This window comes from Hypanus sabinus, chromosome 8, assembly GCF_030144855.1.
Source record: "Hypanus sabinus isolate sHypSab1 chromosome 8, sHypSab1.hap1, whole genome shotgun sequence".
In the NCBI taxonomy this organism is placed as follows: Eukaryota; Metazoa; Chordata; class Chondrichthyes; order Myliobatiformes; family Dasyatidae; genus Hypanus; species Hypanus sabinus.
The window spans coordinates 130808379-130822919 of NC_082713.1; the positions used below are offsets into that span (position 1 = coordinate 130808379).

At 42.7% G+C, this 14541-nt stretch overlaps 1 protein-coding gene across 1 annotated transcript in view; it reads left to right on the forward strand.

Annotated features, from left to right (window-relative positions):
* Positions 1–14541, forward strand: part of LOC132397672 (contactin-1-like) — a 412092-nt gene that overhangs the window by 278858 nt on the left and 118693 nt on the right. Inside the window, exons 16-17 of the mRNA XM_059976440.1 lie at positions 4722–4792; positions 9180–9414. Of these exons, the coding sequence (XP_059832423.1) occupies positions 4722–4792; positions 9180–9414 (306 nt within the window). The remainder of the gene's footprint in view (positions 1–4721; positions 4793–9179; positions 9415–14541) is intronic.

Below are 14541 nucleotides of genomic sequence, written 5' to 3' on the forward strand. Positions count from 1 at the left end.
AAAAGAAATAGTTGACATCTTGGGGCAAGACCCTGCATCAGGACTGAGAATATAAAGGTAGCCGGTATATAGAGATGAGAGTTGAAACAAGAGCTGGCAAGTGATTGGTGGATTGAGTGAGGAGGGGGTTGACGGGCAGGAGGACCAAAGTGGGGAAGGAGGGATGGAGATTGCAGCAGGGGTTGGGAGGTGAGCAGTGCAGCTGCAGGTAGTGGAATCTAGTGAGAGAGGACAGTGATGAGCCAAACAAGATAATGGAGGGATTCTGGGCAGATGGAAACAGTGGGAAGAGGGGATGAGACAAGGGAGCAAATGGGTAGAGTGAATGTGTGATAGATGGAACTATGTGGGGAAGTGTAAAGAAACTGGTTAACAAGAAGTTAACAAGGTTTAAAAAGGTATGTGCAAGAAAACCTGGATGAATCAGGAGAGAGAAACAAAACAGAGGAAGTGTGGGTTCTCTGAAATTGGAGAATTCAGTGTTCATGCCATTGATTTGTGGATACACCTGCCGAATATCAGCTGGAGTTCCTTTAGTTTGTATTTGCCCCCTCCCTGCCAATGGAGGAGGACAAGGACAGGTAGGTCAGTGTGGCAATGGGCAAGGAGGTTAAGATGGTCATTGCAGATGAAGTGCAGGTGCTCAGCAAAGCTGTTGGCCAGCGAGCACTTGGTCACACTGAAGTTCAGGAGAGCAATTCAAGAGAACGAAATGCAATGGGCAAGGTTGAAGGCGGTGGATGAGAACCTCCGCTCGGCTGAGCAAGTGCTAAGAACTGCATTTCTCTCACCACTGCTGGTTGACTTCGTATTCTTTCGCTTCTTTGGTTCTTTGGACGTGAACTTCCAAGGGCCCGTCATTGGTTACCAAGGTTACTGCTGGTATATGCAGAGTTATTGGCAGACAGGTATCAGTGAACTGAAGGTGCCATCCTGTTATTCCATTAACTCTGCAGAGGTTTCTGTTGCAACAAATAGCTCAGAATCCCAGTGAGACTGCTCTTCCTTGCTCCAGCTGACAGCAACCTCTACAGCTTACAAATCAGAAGTTTCCACTGAATGCTCGTGTGATCTCTTGGGCTCACACCACCGTTCAGTAAAATTATGACAGATTTGATTGTAGTCTCAGCTGCTCATTCCCTTCTAGCCAAAGTTATCTTTCACTGACTTGCTTATTAAGCATCTGTCTACCTCTGACAAAAAAACATTCAAAGACTCTGCTTCCTCTGCCCTTCAAGGAAGGGAATTCCAATGATTTTTATCTGAGAAGAAAATTTTGTCTCATTCCTGTCTTATTAGGTGATCTGTTGTGTTTAAAGAATGTACCCCAATCCTGGTTTCTGCTGCAAGGGAACATCCTCTCCCCACTGTGAAAGCCTTGGGATCCCGGCACCAGCAAACCGTGCCGACAGGCAGGGACTACTGTAATACTTCTGCAGCTTGAAAATCCCAAAGCATTTTAACTAGTGTCAGACAATCTTCCTGAAATTGCAGCAAAGATTTGGCATGGGTTTCCAGAGATTTTGATTCTATTTTTAAACATTTGTTTTTTATGAGCTTCTGGTTTGTACTCTCTGAAGCCTAGAGATTGGAGAGGCAGCCTGGACAAGGCCAAGAGCTTTCTTGTACCCTAGCAACACAGCCTGAGCATAATGGTTCACTGCTTATACAATATGGACCCTCCAGGACTGTGTAATGGACCTGAAGTCTGAAAGTGTATTACATTTATTTTCTGTCTCATTTATGAGGAGATACCAGACTAGCTGGGTTTGTTTTCCTTGGGACAGAGGAGGCTGAGGGGAGGATCCAGATAGGAGTGTGCATAATTATGAAGGGCATAGAGAGTGTTGACAGCAGTAAATCTTTCCCCCTACAGAGGAGTCTGTAACCAGACAGCAGAAGTGTAAGGTAAAAGGTAAGAGGTTCAGAGGGGTTGTAAGGAAGAGGTTTTTCACCAGAGCAGTAGTTGAAGTTGGGATTGCACTGCCCAAGAGGACTCTCACAGTATTTAAGAAATAAATGGACAAGTACTGGAATTGGCTGCTATGGACTTAGAGCTGGTTAATGGGATGTGTATTTAGGGTGCTTGATGGTCAACATGAACACTGGGTTGTAGGAGACTCAAATGCTGGAGCCTGGAGCACAAATAAAGCGCAGTTGGCATCATCTGTGGAAGGAAATGGGCAAGTGGAGATTTCAGGACCAGACCTTTCATCGGGACATAGAGACAGCTTTTGACCTGAAATGACAACTGTTCATTTCTCTTCAAAGATGCTGCCTCACCCACTGAGTTCCTTCTGTGCTTTGGCTGGTTGGAATGTGGGCTGAAGGGCCTGTTCTAATGCTGTATGACTTTTTTTGTCTTTTTGCAATTAAGGTTTCAAGATTTACAGGCTGAGAGGAAGACATCTGGGGAAAGTTAAGGGGCAGCAGCATTGGTAAGATGTGGACATTCTGCTCGACTAAACCACATCATGACCAGGGGGCCAGAGCTCACAGGGGGCCATCACAGAGACCAAGATGCTTGGAAGTGGCCAGGACATTGACGGTCAGTCAGGGCCCAGCAATCGTACAGGAGACTGTGTCCCGTAGTTCAGTGCAAGGGCAGCATGCTCCGCTGATCCATGGATGCTAAGCTCAGTGGGTCACCCCTCATTAGCTGCTTTGTCCTGTTATTTGTTTCACCAATAGGGAATGCATCCTATTTCCTCTGGAGCTGCTGGAGGTCAAATCATTGGCTCTGTTTCAAGGTCACCTTACAAATAAAACATCCTCATTGTCGATACAAGTGGCTGAAATTGGAGAGTATTTTCCAACCACTTTTGGTGAATGTTTAACTCTATAAAATGATGCCTGCTCATCTGGAGAGACGTTGCTGTAGCTTTGAGATTTGCTCTCCATTCCAACTGATCAGTCCATTTGGTGAATTTATTTCACCTCCTCAGTTCTGTTCTGTTGGGAGGCCAGAGAGCCACATTCCTTTCATGAGCGTCAAGCATAAAACCCTGTAAGGTAGCATAAAAATTATTCAGGCACCACAGTGAAGGGAAGCTGATTTCAAGTTGAAGGGAAGTTGAGGGGACACAGAAGGAGTCTGAGATCTGATTTTTGAAGAAGGAGGCTGAGACTGTTAACATTTGTGTTTATTGGGCTTGATCCCTGTTAAGACATTCAGTTTTTGTGTCATTTTAAAGGACAATTTAATTCCCATAGAACTTTTAACTTCCTGCTAAGAGGAGGCAATCCAAAGAAGAGGAGAGTAAATTGTTGGAGATCATGAGTGGTCCAATGGAGTGGAGCCCAGCTATGGGACAGATGATACTCTCGCCAGTTTTAACCCATACTTGGAATCACCTTCACTAAGATACTGTCCCATCAAGAAATTCGTTCCATCACATGAGTCCATGAGTCTTCCATCATTGCCCCATGGTCTGGAAGCTCTCATTCCTGGAAGAGACTTCCAGAGGCATTTCTGCCTCAGTAGCCCCAGTGGACATCCAATACATTTTCACAGAGCTTCCCCGTCTCTCTACCACAGTTATGTATCTTTGAGTGAATTATGAAACTCTCTCCCCCCACAAACACTGTTGTGTGTGTTGCTACTGTCTGGGTAGCTATTGTGAAAGCTGCAAGAAAATGAATTTCAGGGCAGCGCAAGGTGACATATGTACTTAGATAATAAATTTACTTCGAAATTTGAACTAGGCATAGTTCTTTGAAGCAATGACATCGACGGCAGTGCTGCGCAGCAAAATGTCTGCAGCTGTTGTAAACTGCATGCAGTAAATTACAATTTGAATTGCAATGTGGTAAATTCCAAGCAGTCAATTGCCTCATAAATGCAGCAAAATGCAGTAAATTTTGTGCATTTCTGGGAACTGTGCAGGTCCCATTTTAGCATCAGACTTTAGGAGTAAACATTGTTGTTCCTAACCATTTTTGACCAATTTCATGACTTTTATTGCTGGGGTCTGTAGGGACTTTAATGTGTACAAAGCACTGGTTGCACCAAAGAATGTTAAAATCCAACATCTGAGCAGCTGAAGCACATGTCATAACCATAGTTGGTTATGACATGCTGGTATGACTATAGCATTAAAACTGTTTCCTTTGTGTGCTGTTAGTTATACAATCTGAATAATAGGAGAGGGACTAGACAGTGGAAATGAGAATACCCTGGAAGTATTGCTACAGAATCCAAGAGAAGGAAGTTTGGTCACATTATTGAAAGGAAACTGGATTGAAACATGACAGAGTATATGAAGGCATGCGGAATATTACCACTCAGTGTGCATTAGTTGAAACAACTTTGTGTTCTTCAAAGCTATGAATAGAGATAGTTGTATTGTTCCTGCAACATTTTATTATTTTCAGTCCACAGTTGGTATTATGTGGGTTTCAATGCAGAATCATTTAAGAAAGAAATATTGCAAATAGTAACAAAGAATTTGCTTACAGCCCTACTTCAGTGTGCAGTTTGAAGTTTGCAGTTTGCAGTTTGGCCGCAGTCCCAGAGCAATATATGTGTTAGTCTTGGCAGGGAGCTGGACTCTGGCAGCTATTGCAGGTCACTGTTTTTCTAATGTACTGTCTGGCTTGGGAGAGAAAATGAGTGCCCTCTTTACAAAGTTTCCAGCATTATCACCTCCTGCCTTTCCCCTCTTCTCCCACCCACCCACTCAGTGCAAGCCATTAAAATGTCCCTGCTCTTCTTCCCACAGCTCCCACTGTGGCTCCATCTGATGTTGGAGGAGGCGGCGGAAATCACCGGGAACTGACAATAACATGGACGGTAGGTTTGGAACCAATTGAATGTTGTTCAACCCTGCTACCAAGTACAAGTGGTCGAGGAAGATAGGAGAATAAGAGTTCTTTACTATATGTCCAATATATGACTGTTTAATAGCCTTGTTTCTCAATATGACCTCCCTGTATCTATCTCTCTCTCCATATATAAAACATTTCCCAGCATGTTCTTTCATTAAGTAATTAAGTTCGTCTGGTCCGCAATCTTAAATAATGCCCAATGATCTGTGCAGTCTTGTTTGCTGTTCTAACACTGCATAAAAGTATCTATTACTTAGATCATTCTAAACTAATGCCATCATTTCCATTAAGAGTTGCTAGTAAACCACAAGACAGCATGTTCCAGACTTCTGCACCTGTGCATTTGCAGAGAGTAAGTCTCAAACGCTCCTGAGGTGGCATGGCAGCACATCCGTCATCCTCTTCCATATTGGAAGCAGAGTCCAGCAGTCACCAGCTGTAACTGGTACATGTACAGCCGTCCCATTCATCTGAGTGGGTCACCAATATGGTCCCTCAAAAGAGGCACCATGTCACACAGCACAGAAATGAGCCCTTTGGTCCACCATCCTTGCTGACCAAGATGTACATCAAAGCGATTCCCATTACCTGCATTTGGCCCATATCCCTCTGAACTTTTGTATCTGCACAATTCGTGTAGCAAAGACTTCCTCTGGCAGCTCTTTCCTAAAACGTACCACCCTCTGTATGAAGAAGTAGCCCTTAAGATCATTTTTACATCCTTCTCCTCAAACTTATATCCTGCAGTTTCTGATTCCCTTTGCCTGGAGAAAAGACTACGTACATTCACTTTATGTGATAATGAAAATGCAGGTAGATATCTTATTCTTATTTGTTTTACTTAATTTCATTGCTTTTTAATTAGTGTACACCAATTAAATGGCTTCTAAGTAAATTCATTCTTCCTTCATTATTTTATTTTAGTTAAATAATTCATGTTATTAATTATTGGTCTCTCAACTGTTTCTACAAGTCTCTGTCAAATACATTTGGAAACAGTTGGTAAAGTCTGATAGCCCAATTGTTTTTAAAATCCATCAATAAATCTCTGGTCCAGTAATAAGCTTAAGAGATTCTGCAGATGTTAGAAATCCAGAGTAACACACACAAAGTGCTGGAGAAACATAGCACATCAAGCAGTATCTACGGAGAGGAATAAACTGTCAACATTTCAGGCCATTCTCATCATCAGGACCAGGACCTGAGGCCTAGTTGTTACTCACAGACGTCCCTGCCTCCTCATGCAACCCTAATGTAGAGTCATTGTAGAGCACAGCACAGAGCCAGTCCTTTGGCCTACCTAGTCCGTGCCGAGCCATTTACACTGCCTACTTTAAACAGCAGTGAAGCCAGGAGTTAAATTTGACCTGTGGGGAAGAAATGGTTAGTGCAGCTACAGGTGTCAAACCTGAAGATTGAGCCAGATCAAGCAAGGTTCACCTCACTGTATACAAATTTTCATACTTTGAAGAGAGATTGCTATTCACACATAATACCTCTCTAACTGCATGACAACTACTACAAAAATAGCCAAGTAAAGAACACATTACAGATACAGTAAGTGATGACAGTTGTGGTTCAGTGACAATACTTCCATCTTTAAATTAGTGGATTATATAAACACATTCCACTTTAGGGGAGAAGTTGTTGCTTCATGCAGGGTTGGGAGAGGATGTAAGAACAAAGGAAGTAAGTTCAGCTCTATCCAAAGCCTGCCTTTCAACAGAAAATGGATGCCTCAGAAAAAGGTGAAGTGGTCTGAAGAGGTTTCTGATATCCACTGTCCATCATGATCATTTGTTCTGTTACTAGTGTCACTGAAGCAAAGGATATTTAATCTAACAGAAAAGATTTGCATTAATGAACATTTTTCAGTCCTCAATATCCCAATCCATCTATGCAAACTACTTTGGAAGAGTAGCCATTGTTATAGGAAATGTGATCAGCTTGTGATCTGAATTGAGGGATAATTTGTTCTCCTCCATACAAGACTGTGGAATCCCTTGGATCAGAGGAATGATGAAACCTTGGATTCATGGCTCAAAGGAAGAGACTCCTTTTCAACTGGGTGACATGGACTCAGTGTTATAACATCAACCAGGCTGGTGTCCCCGTCTAACCTAAACAGTAAATGTTGGAGATGCTCAACATGTCAGGCAACATTGGTGTGAAGGGAAATAATGTTCCATTATAGATTTGATTTAAGACCGTGGGCACCATGGTGGCATTCTGAAGTTTGGAGTTCAATTCTGGAGCTGTTCCGTAAGGGGTCTCTGTACGTCCTTCCTGTGGAACGCATGGGTTTGCCCTGGGTCCTTCAGTGTCCTCCCACAGTCCAAAGATGTATTGGTCTATGTAAAATTGTCGTGTGATTAGGTTAGGATTAATGGGGTTTGTTGGAGTTTGCTGGGGCGGCATGGCTGGAGGGGCAAGAAGGGCCCACTCTGCGCTGTATCACTAAATAACTAACCGTTTCTCTCCGCACATGCCGTCTGACCTGCTGAATACTTACAGCATTCTCTTTTCACTTCCACCCCAAAAAATGTCAGGTTTGCAGCGTCTGCAGTATTTGATTTTCGGATTATGTCTTGCATCAGAAGGGGAGATTTAAGGCTACTCTCTGCAACTTGGAGACAAGGCTGCCTACCTCTCTATCCCTTTACTGTTACATGAGGGTTGTCCAAGGGTTTCCACCATCTCCATAAATAGTTTGAATGTCAGGGAACCTCTGACCCCTAATTTGATTTTGGATGGCTCTGACATTTATGCCACTGAAGTGAAGCCAGAGAGAAGTTGTTTCAAGCCTTCAGCCCTAGGTCATTATATTCACAATCATTCAGGACTGCAACTGAAGCTGAGATTGTGATTGATCTCATGATAGTTGTCAAAAGCATGCCTGGCACATTAGCCACATTCTGGGGCTGAGAATGGATTGCATATTACAAGGTTGAACCTCGGCCTCCCTTGGCTCATGGAATGTTTGAGGATTTCTTGGGACAGATTCCCCCTTCATTTACAGATTTAATGATCCCAGATGTGTGGTTCTGATGCACATATTGGGACTGGAACCAAACTGATCAATTAAAGAAAAATCTAATTATAATGTAATAAAGTTAATGATTGTAGCAGGCACATACAGCTCCTTTCCATAATTACTTCAGAATGGGAACTGCAGTTAATAATTTTAGACTAAAATCCTCAGCAATAGTGCTCCATAAAAACATGAGGAATAGAACATGCAATGAAATGCTCATGTTCCTTTCCCACTCAGTTGGGTGCGTGTAGTTACTCCATTTATGCGAACATCACTTGATAGCTTGACATAGCAACATTAATAATTTCAGAAATGGTCTGGCCATATTGTTTGGGGGGGGGGGCGTCCATGTACCTCAGTTTGGGGGGAAAGTGCTCCTTGACATTGCCCCATCAATTGTGTGTATTCAAGGTTGCTCTCTCTCCATACTGTTGCACTGAACGAGGTGATTTCTTTTTGCTAGTTCAGCCTAATCCCTCAATTGTCTTAATCACCTCAGTTAGTTGTCCCTGATCTTCTGTTATGATGGCGGCACGCTTGGACACAAGGCTACTCTGGGTCCAATCAAAGGTGTATTTGTTCGCCTTGTATGTCTCTTTTACAATTGCAAGTCACTGCTGGATACTAAGAACATTAAGTACTGAGGGACTATCCCATCAGCAAATTGTCTGATAGCAATGGAGTTGAACATCTACCACGCAGTTGTGTGTGTCACCTGGACTTGTTGCAAACCATTGTGCCGAGATGGTGTGTGGTCCAAAAAAAGAGGTCCAAGTGATTGTCTTGGATATTTTCATTGTAATCGCAAGACCCTGTTGGACGTTGCTAACATAGAATAGTGCAGTTCCAGTTCACTGGCTCATTGACGAGTCTGACAGCAGGGGAGCTATGTTACCTCAGTTGTTACACAGACACTGCCCTCATGCTTCGGAGTTGCCTGTGTGGGCGCCGGCAAAGAAGATGCTGGATTTCTGACTGGGTTGAGGGATGTCCTCTCATTCGGTGCTGCTCTCCAGTGCTCGCTCGGTACTGCTCTCCGATGTTCATTCAATGCTGCCCTCCAGTGTTCCTTTGGTGAAGTACAAGCTGGACCAGGAGAACTCAGGTCTTGGCCTATATTATTATTAATTTTGCTCTTTGTGATTATATGTTTTCTTGAAATTGTAACCATATATGCAGTGTGCTGTGTGCTGCTGTTAATGTGTTGGCACCTTGACCTTTTTTGATTGGCTATATTCATGTCTGTTTCAATAATAATTAAACTTGAACTTGATCTCACCTGAGACTAACCCTTCGCCTGTCACTTCTGCCCACACAGCCCTTGCCAAGAGAGTACCATTATGGGAGCAACTTTGGTTACCTTGTTGCCTTCAAACGAAGTGGAGAGAGAGAGTGGAGGAAGGTGACAGTACCCAATCCTGAAGGCAGCCGATATGTTCACAAGGATGACTCCCTGACTCCCCACACTCAGTTTGAAGTCAAGGTCAAAGCTTTCAACAGCAAAGGGAATGGTCCATTCAGCCTGTCTGCATTTATTTACTCAGCAGAGGACGGTAAGCGGCAGAGCAATGCTTTTGATTTTGCTGCAGAATCTAGAATTGGAGGGGAAGTGGAAGCAGGGAACCGTATACCCATTAGATAATGTTGATGGTATAGAAAACGCCAGAATTCATCACAAAGGATGTAACAACAAAACACCTGAAAGGAGTAACCAGATTGTGCCGAGTCAGCACGAATGGAAAATCAAATTTGATTAATCTACTGGAGTCTTTTGAGAGAGCGACTCGAGTAATATGTGAAAGGGAGCAAAGGGGATGTGATGCATTTTGAGTTTTCAAGTTGCTTTTGTTAAGGTGGAAATCTTTATCATTTTTTTTGTCATTATATCCTTTGTAGTTTCAAGCAGTTTCTTTACTAATGATGTTGGAGCACATGGAGTTTGAGGCAATAATGGACTAACCAATTATAGGTCACCAGGCAGAAAGAAGTTGTATAATTTATTTTAGTGTGCTAAACTTAGGTTTGTAATGTATTGTACTGCTGCTGCAAAAGAATAATTTTCATGCCATTTATACCTTGCATAAATTTACCTCTGACAACAATAAACGTGAATTTGTGCAGCGACAGGGAATAAGCAGATGTTGCTCAGGAAGGCAGGCTGTGACAATTGGGGTACCAGACATGCAGTGGTTGGGCCACAGCTGTTATTAATGCCTATTTGGCTGGGGGATCAGGAATCATATTTCTAGGTTTGCTAATGATGTGATACCAGATTGGATTGTGAGTAGTGAGGAGGCCATAAAGAGACCTCAAGGAGCTTTGGAGAGCTGGTTGTATGTAGAAAAAGTACAGAAATGCAATAGGATGTGGAGAAATGTGAAGCTATCCTTGGTACACGAAACAGAAAACTGTAGTAATTTTTAAATAATGGGAGATTGGGTAATGTCAAAGTTCAAAGGCAGGATGATATCTTCATGCATAAATCACTAAAAGCCAGCCAGCTGGTAGAGCTAGAAATTAGGAAGGCAAGTACCAGAGGATTTGAGTAAAACTGCCTTACTGCAATGATACAGAGCCTTGGTGAGGCCACACCAGGAGTTTTGTGCACCATATTAGTCTGCTTACCTATGAAATGATGCAATTGCCATTTGGGGAGTGCATCAAAGCTTCATTAAACTGGTTCCAGGGATATGCCCCAGGTGGATTTGCTCTCTGAGAAGCAATAAGAAGTCTAGACCTGTAATGTCCCAGGGCTTAAGAGGTTGGATGTAGAGAGAATGTTTCCCAAGGATTCAAATGAGGAGAAATTTCTTCGTGCAGATGATGGTCTACAGAGGATTGGTTATTGAACTCATTCAAAACAGCAGTTGATATATTTCTGAATATGAGGAGGATCAAGGCGCAGTGCAGGAATACTGAGGTCAAAAATTTGGCCTAAATCAGGTGAATAGTACACCAGGGTCACTGGGGCGGATGGCTCTCTCCTGCTCCAGTTTCATGTGTTCTTACCCACCAAGGTTCGATACACTGACTGCCGAAATCACTCACTGATAACTTATGAACTAATGGCCCGTCTTTGTCATTACATGAAATTGAGGCACACCTAGGAGTTGGTAGAAGGATCAAACTCATTGAGATGAAGCACTGATACCACTGGGGATTGCTCTCTTTCATCTGTCTGAAAAGGAAGCAGTCGATGCCAGAATTCCTAGTCACATAGTTAGCAAATCAGCACTTGTGCTTGGTATTGTGATAACATGTTGAATACTCTGTTCCACGTTTCCACGTGTCAACAACCTTTGGTGAGCTGCCTGATAACAACGTTCTGTACACTCTCAGTCTTATAATCCAAAGCAAACCTTGCTTCTTTCTTGGTGACTGTGAAGTGTTTGATGCCTGGAGAGAACACTGGCTTCCAGGTCCTTACACTGAGGAAGGCAATCTGGCTTCAGCCCCGGTGAGAGGAAGTTCCTCCCTCTGTGGTAGGAACTGTGGTAATTCAAGCAGCTTGATGCAGTGTGTTCTCAGAGGCTGGGAAGTAGTGAACCAGGAGTCATAGACTTTGTATTGGTAATTGTCACATGTACGAAGCTTTGTTTTGTGTACCATCCAGACAGATCATTGTCATAGTACAGAGATGTAGTAAAAAGAGAACAGAATGCAGAATATAGTGTTACAATTACAGAGAAAGTAGGTGAATAAATAAAGTATAAAGCTATGCTAAATTAGATGAGAAATCAAGAATTCATCTTTACTGTATAGGAGAGCTGTTCAAAATGTCTGACAACAGGAATAGAATTTGTCCCTGAGCCTGGTGGCACATGCTTTCAAGCTTTGTATCTTCTCTCCAACAGGAGAAAGAAGAAGAGAGAATGATCAGGTTAGTGGGGGTGCAGTTTCATGATTAAGTTGGCAGCTTCCTGAGTGAGAAGTGTAGATAGAGTCCATGGAGGGGAAGCTGGTTTGTATGATGGGCTGGGCTGCATTCACAGCTCTGTAGTTTCTTGAAAACTTGGGCAGAGCAATTTGTATACCAAACCGTGATGCATCCAGATAGGATACTTTATGTGCTGCATCTGTAAGTACTGGTGAGAGTCAGTGGAGACATGTCAAATTTCCTTCTCTCCTACAGAAGGCAATTGAGGCCAAGTAGCTAAATATATTCAAGAAGCAATTAATACAGAAGAGTTAAATGCTGATGGAGGATGCAGGGAACAAGGTAGAAAATCAGATGATCAGCTCTCATTGTATTACGCTGTAGCGCTGGGCTAGATGAATATACCTGACCGTGATCCCAAAGAGTAAACTCTCTGGACCAAACCCACAGCAACAGAACTTCACCAATGGGCAACATTAAGGAAAGCTGACATGGTGGGCAAAGTGTTTCCTGTCATCTATCAGGGATGGCTTGCACAGAGATATGTCCACTTTAATACAACATTCAAAACTGCAGCATTGTGTTGAACCAGTGCAGGAAGAAATGTCTTGCTTTGAGCTCATATTTGTTAGATTCATATTTTATTTGCCTTAGATGTTTTTTTGCACACAAATTTTACAAGATAAAGATAAGGATCCTATATCCTCATTCTCACAGTGGTGGTTGTGAATTTAGGAGCATGCAACTGAGTGCCAGCTCTCTCCAAAATCAGTACCTAAATGCAGTTCCCCAGTCTACGCTCTCTCAGACCAGCAGACCAGTATCGTCTCTGAAATGCCAAACAAATACTGTTAATCGTTCAGAGATAACAATGTTACTACTGAGGAAAGTAAAGCTTCTTAAACGCACCATCTAACTGTTGACCAAGATAGGATTTCTCAGTTGTGTTACATCATAAATACAAGTAAATAAAAATGGGGTCACAGTCATGCAAGTAACGAATGACAGACATAAATAATAATAATAATAATAAATACTTTATTGATCCTGAGTAGGAAACTCTTTGGTTACAGCAGAAACATTTAAAAACACACTTAAACAGTGTGCAGACTTAACTAATAATAAAGCACAGAATAATAATATCCACAATAATAATTTACCAATGTGCAATAATAATGTATGAAACAATAAGAGAGAGGGACTGTTGTACTATGATGTGTGTTCTCCTGCCGCACAGAGATGAATTGTTGTTATGCTTATGGCATTTGGTAGGAAAGATTTTCTGTAACAACCCTTGTGACAGCGGAGCTGAATGAGCCTGTTCGAAAGGATGCTCCGCTCCTTATTCAGTAGGTCATGGAGAGGATGTGCCAGATTATCCATCATGGATAACTTTCGCCACCATTGAAATTTATTTAAAAATACTTTGTGTCAATTATTTAGAGATTCCATTCCTGAAGTACACTTCCTCCCAGGTTACAAAATGCTTAACTAATGAACAAATAGTACATGGAGACCAGCAGGATGGATGGGAATGGTTTGCCACTGGTTCTGGGACTGCATGCATCTCCCTGTGCTACATGGGTACAGGGGACTTCCCCCATGCCTCTTCTCTGCAGTTAGCACACCTCTCCACCCCCAGCCGAGCTGCATCAATCGGGGGCTGAGTTGAGCCGAGCAGAGCTGGGAGACTATCACTCACTCTCTTGCTCACTCACTGAGTCAGGGAAACTGGCTGGCACCTGCTCTTCCCTTGCCGTCACAACTCTGACTTATGAACAGTTCTCAGGAATGGAGCCCTGTTGGAACCTGAAGACTGCCTGTATTCAGTAGGTGGAAAGATTTGACAATTAGATGTGGAGGTCAAATGCCTCAACTCCAAAGTTTTCTGGTAGGGTTTATATCACAAAACAGCTCCACTTATCATTATTTGAGTTGCATTCTGAGATAGGAATGAATCCATGTTACTTTCTAGTTCCACAGAGCTCTGCTATTGACATCTACACTCTGTTCCTGTTGTAATTGATCACTGCATCACTGGACTAATTTTGATACTGTTTGAGAAAACAAGGTTGACCTCCTTGCCCCATTGCAGTCCACATGAAGAAGGTAGGTCATAACTGTTACGAGGAAATTCCCAGATTTTGACTGAGCGGCTGTGGGAATAAAAGTGATGATTGTCTAGATTGGGATGATGTGTATTTTGGAAAGGACGTTTAGTTGATGTCCATGGCCTTACAAAGCTTCAGGCTTGGGAGAATTGGTTGAAGGATATCCTGTAAGATAGTATTGTAACTGAGGAGTAGATAGACCCACTTCTCTTGCTTTGCACAGACAGACATACTTTATTGATCCCGAGGAAAATTGGGTTTTGTTACAGTTGCACCAACCAAGAATAATGTAGAAATATAGCAATATAAAACCATAAGTAATTAAATAATAATAGGTAAATTATCCCAAATGGAAATAAGTCCAGGACCAGCCTATTGGCACAAGGTGTCTGACACTCTGTAGGAGGAGTTGAAAAGTTTGATGGCCACAGGCAGGAATGACTTCCTATGACATTTCGGTGGAATGAGTCTCTGGCTGAATATACTCCTGTGCCTAACCAGTACATTATGGAGTGGATGGGAGACATTGTCCAAGATAGCATGCAACTTAGACAGCATCCTCTTCTCAGACACCACCGTCAGAGAGTCCTGTTCCACCCCCACAACATCACTGGCCTTACAAATGAGTTTGTTGATTCTGTTGGTGTCTGTACCCTCAGCCTGCTGCCCCAGCACACATCAGCAAACATGAT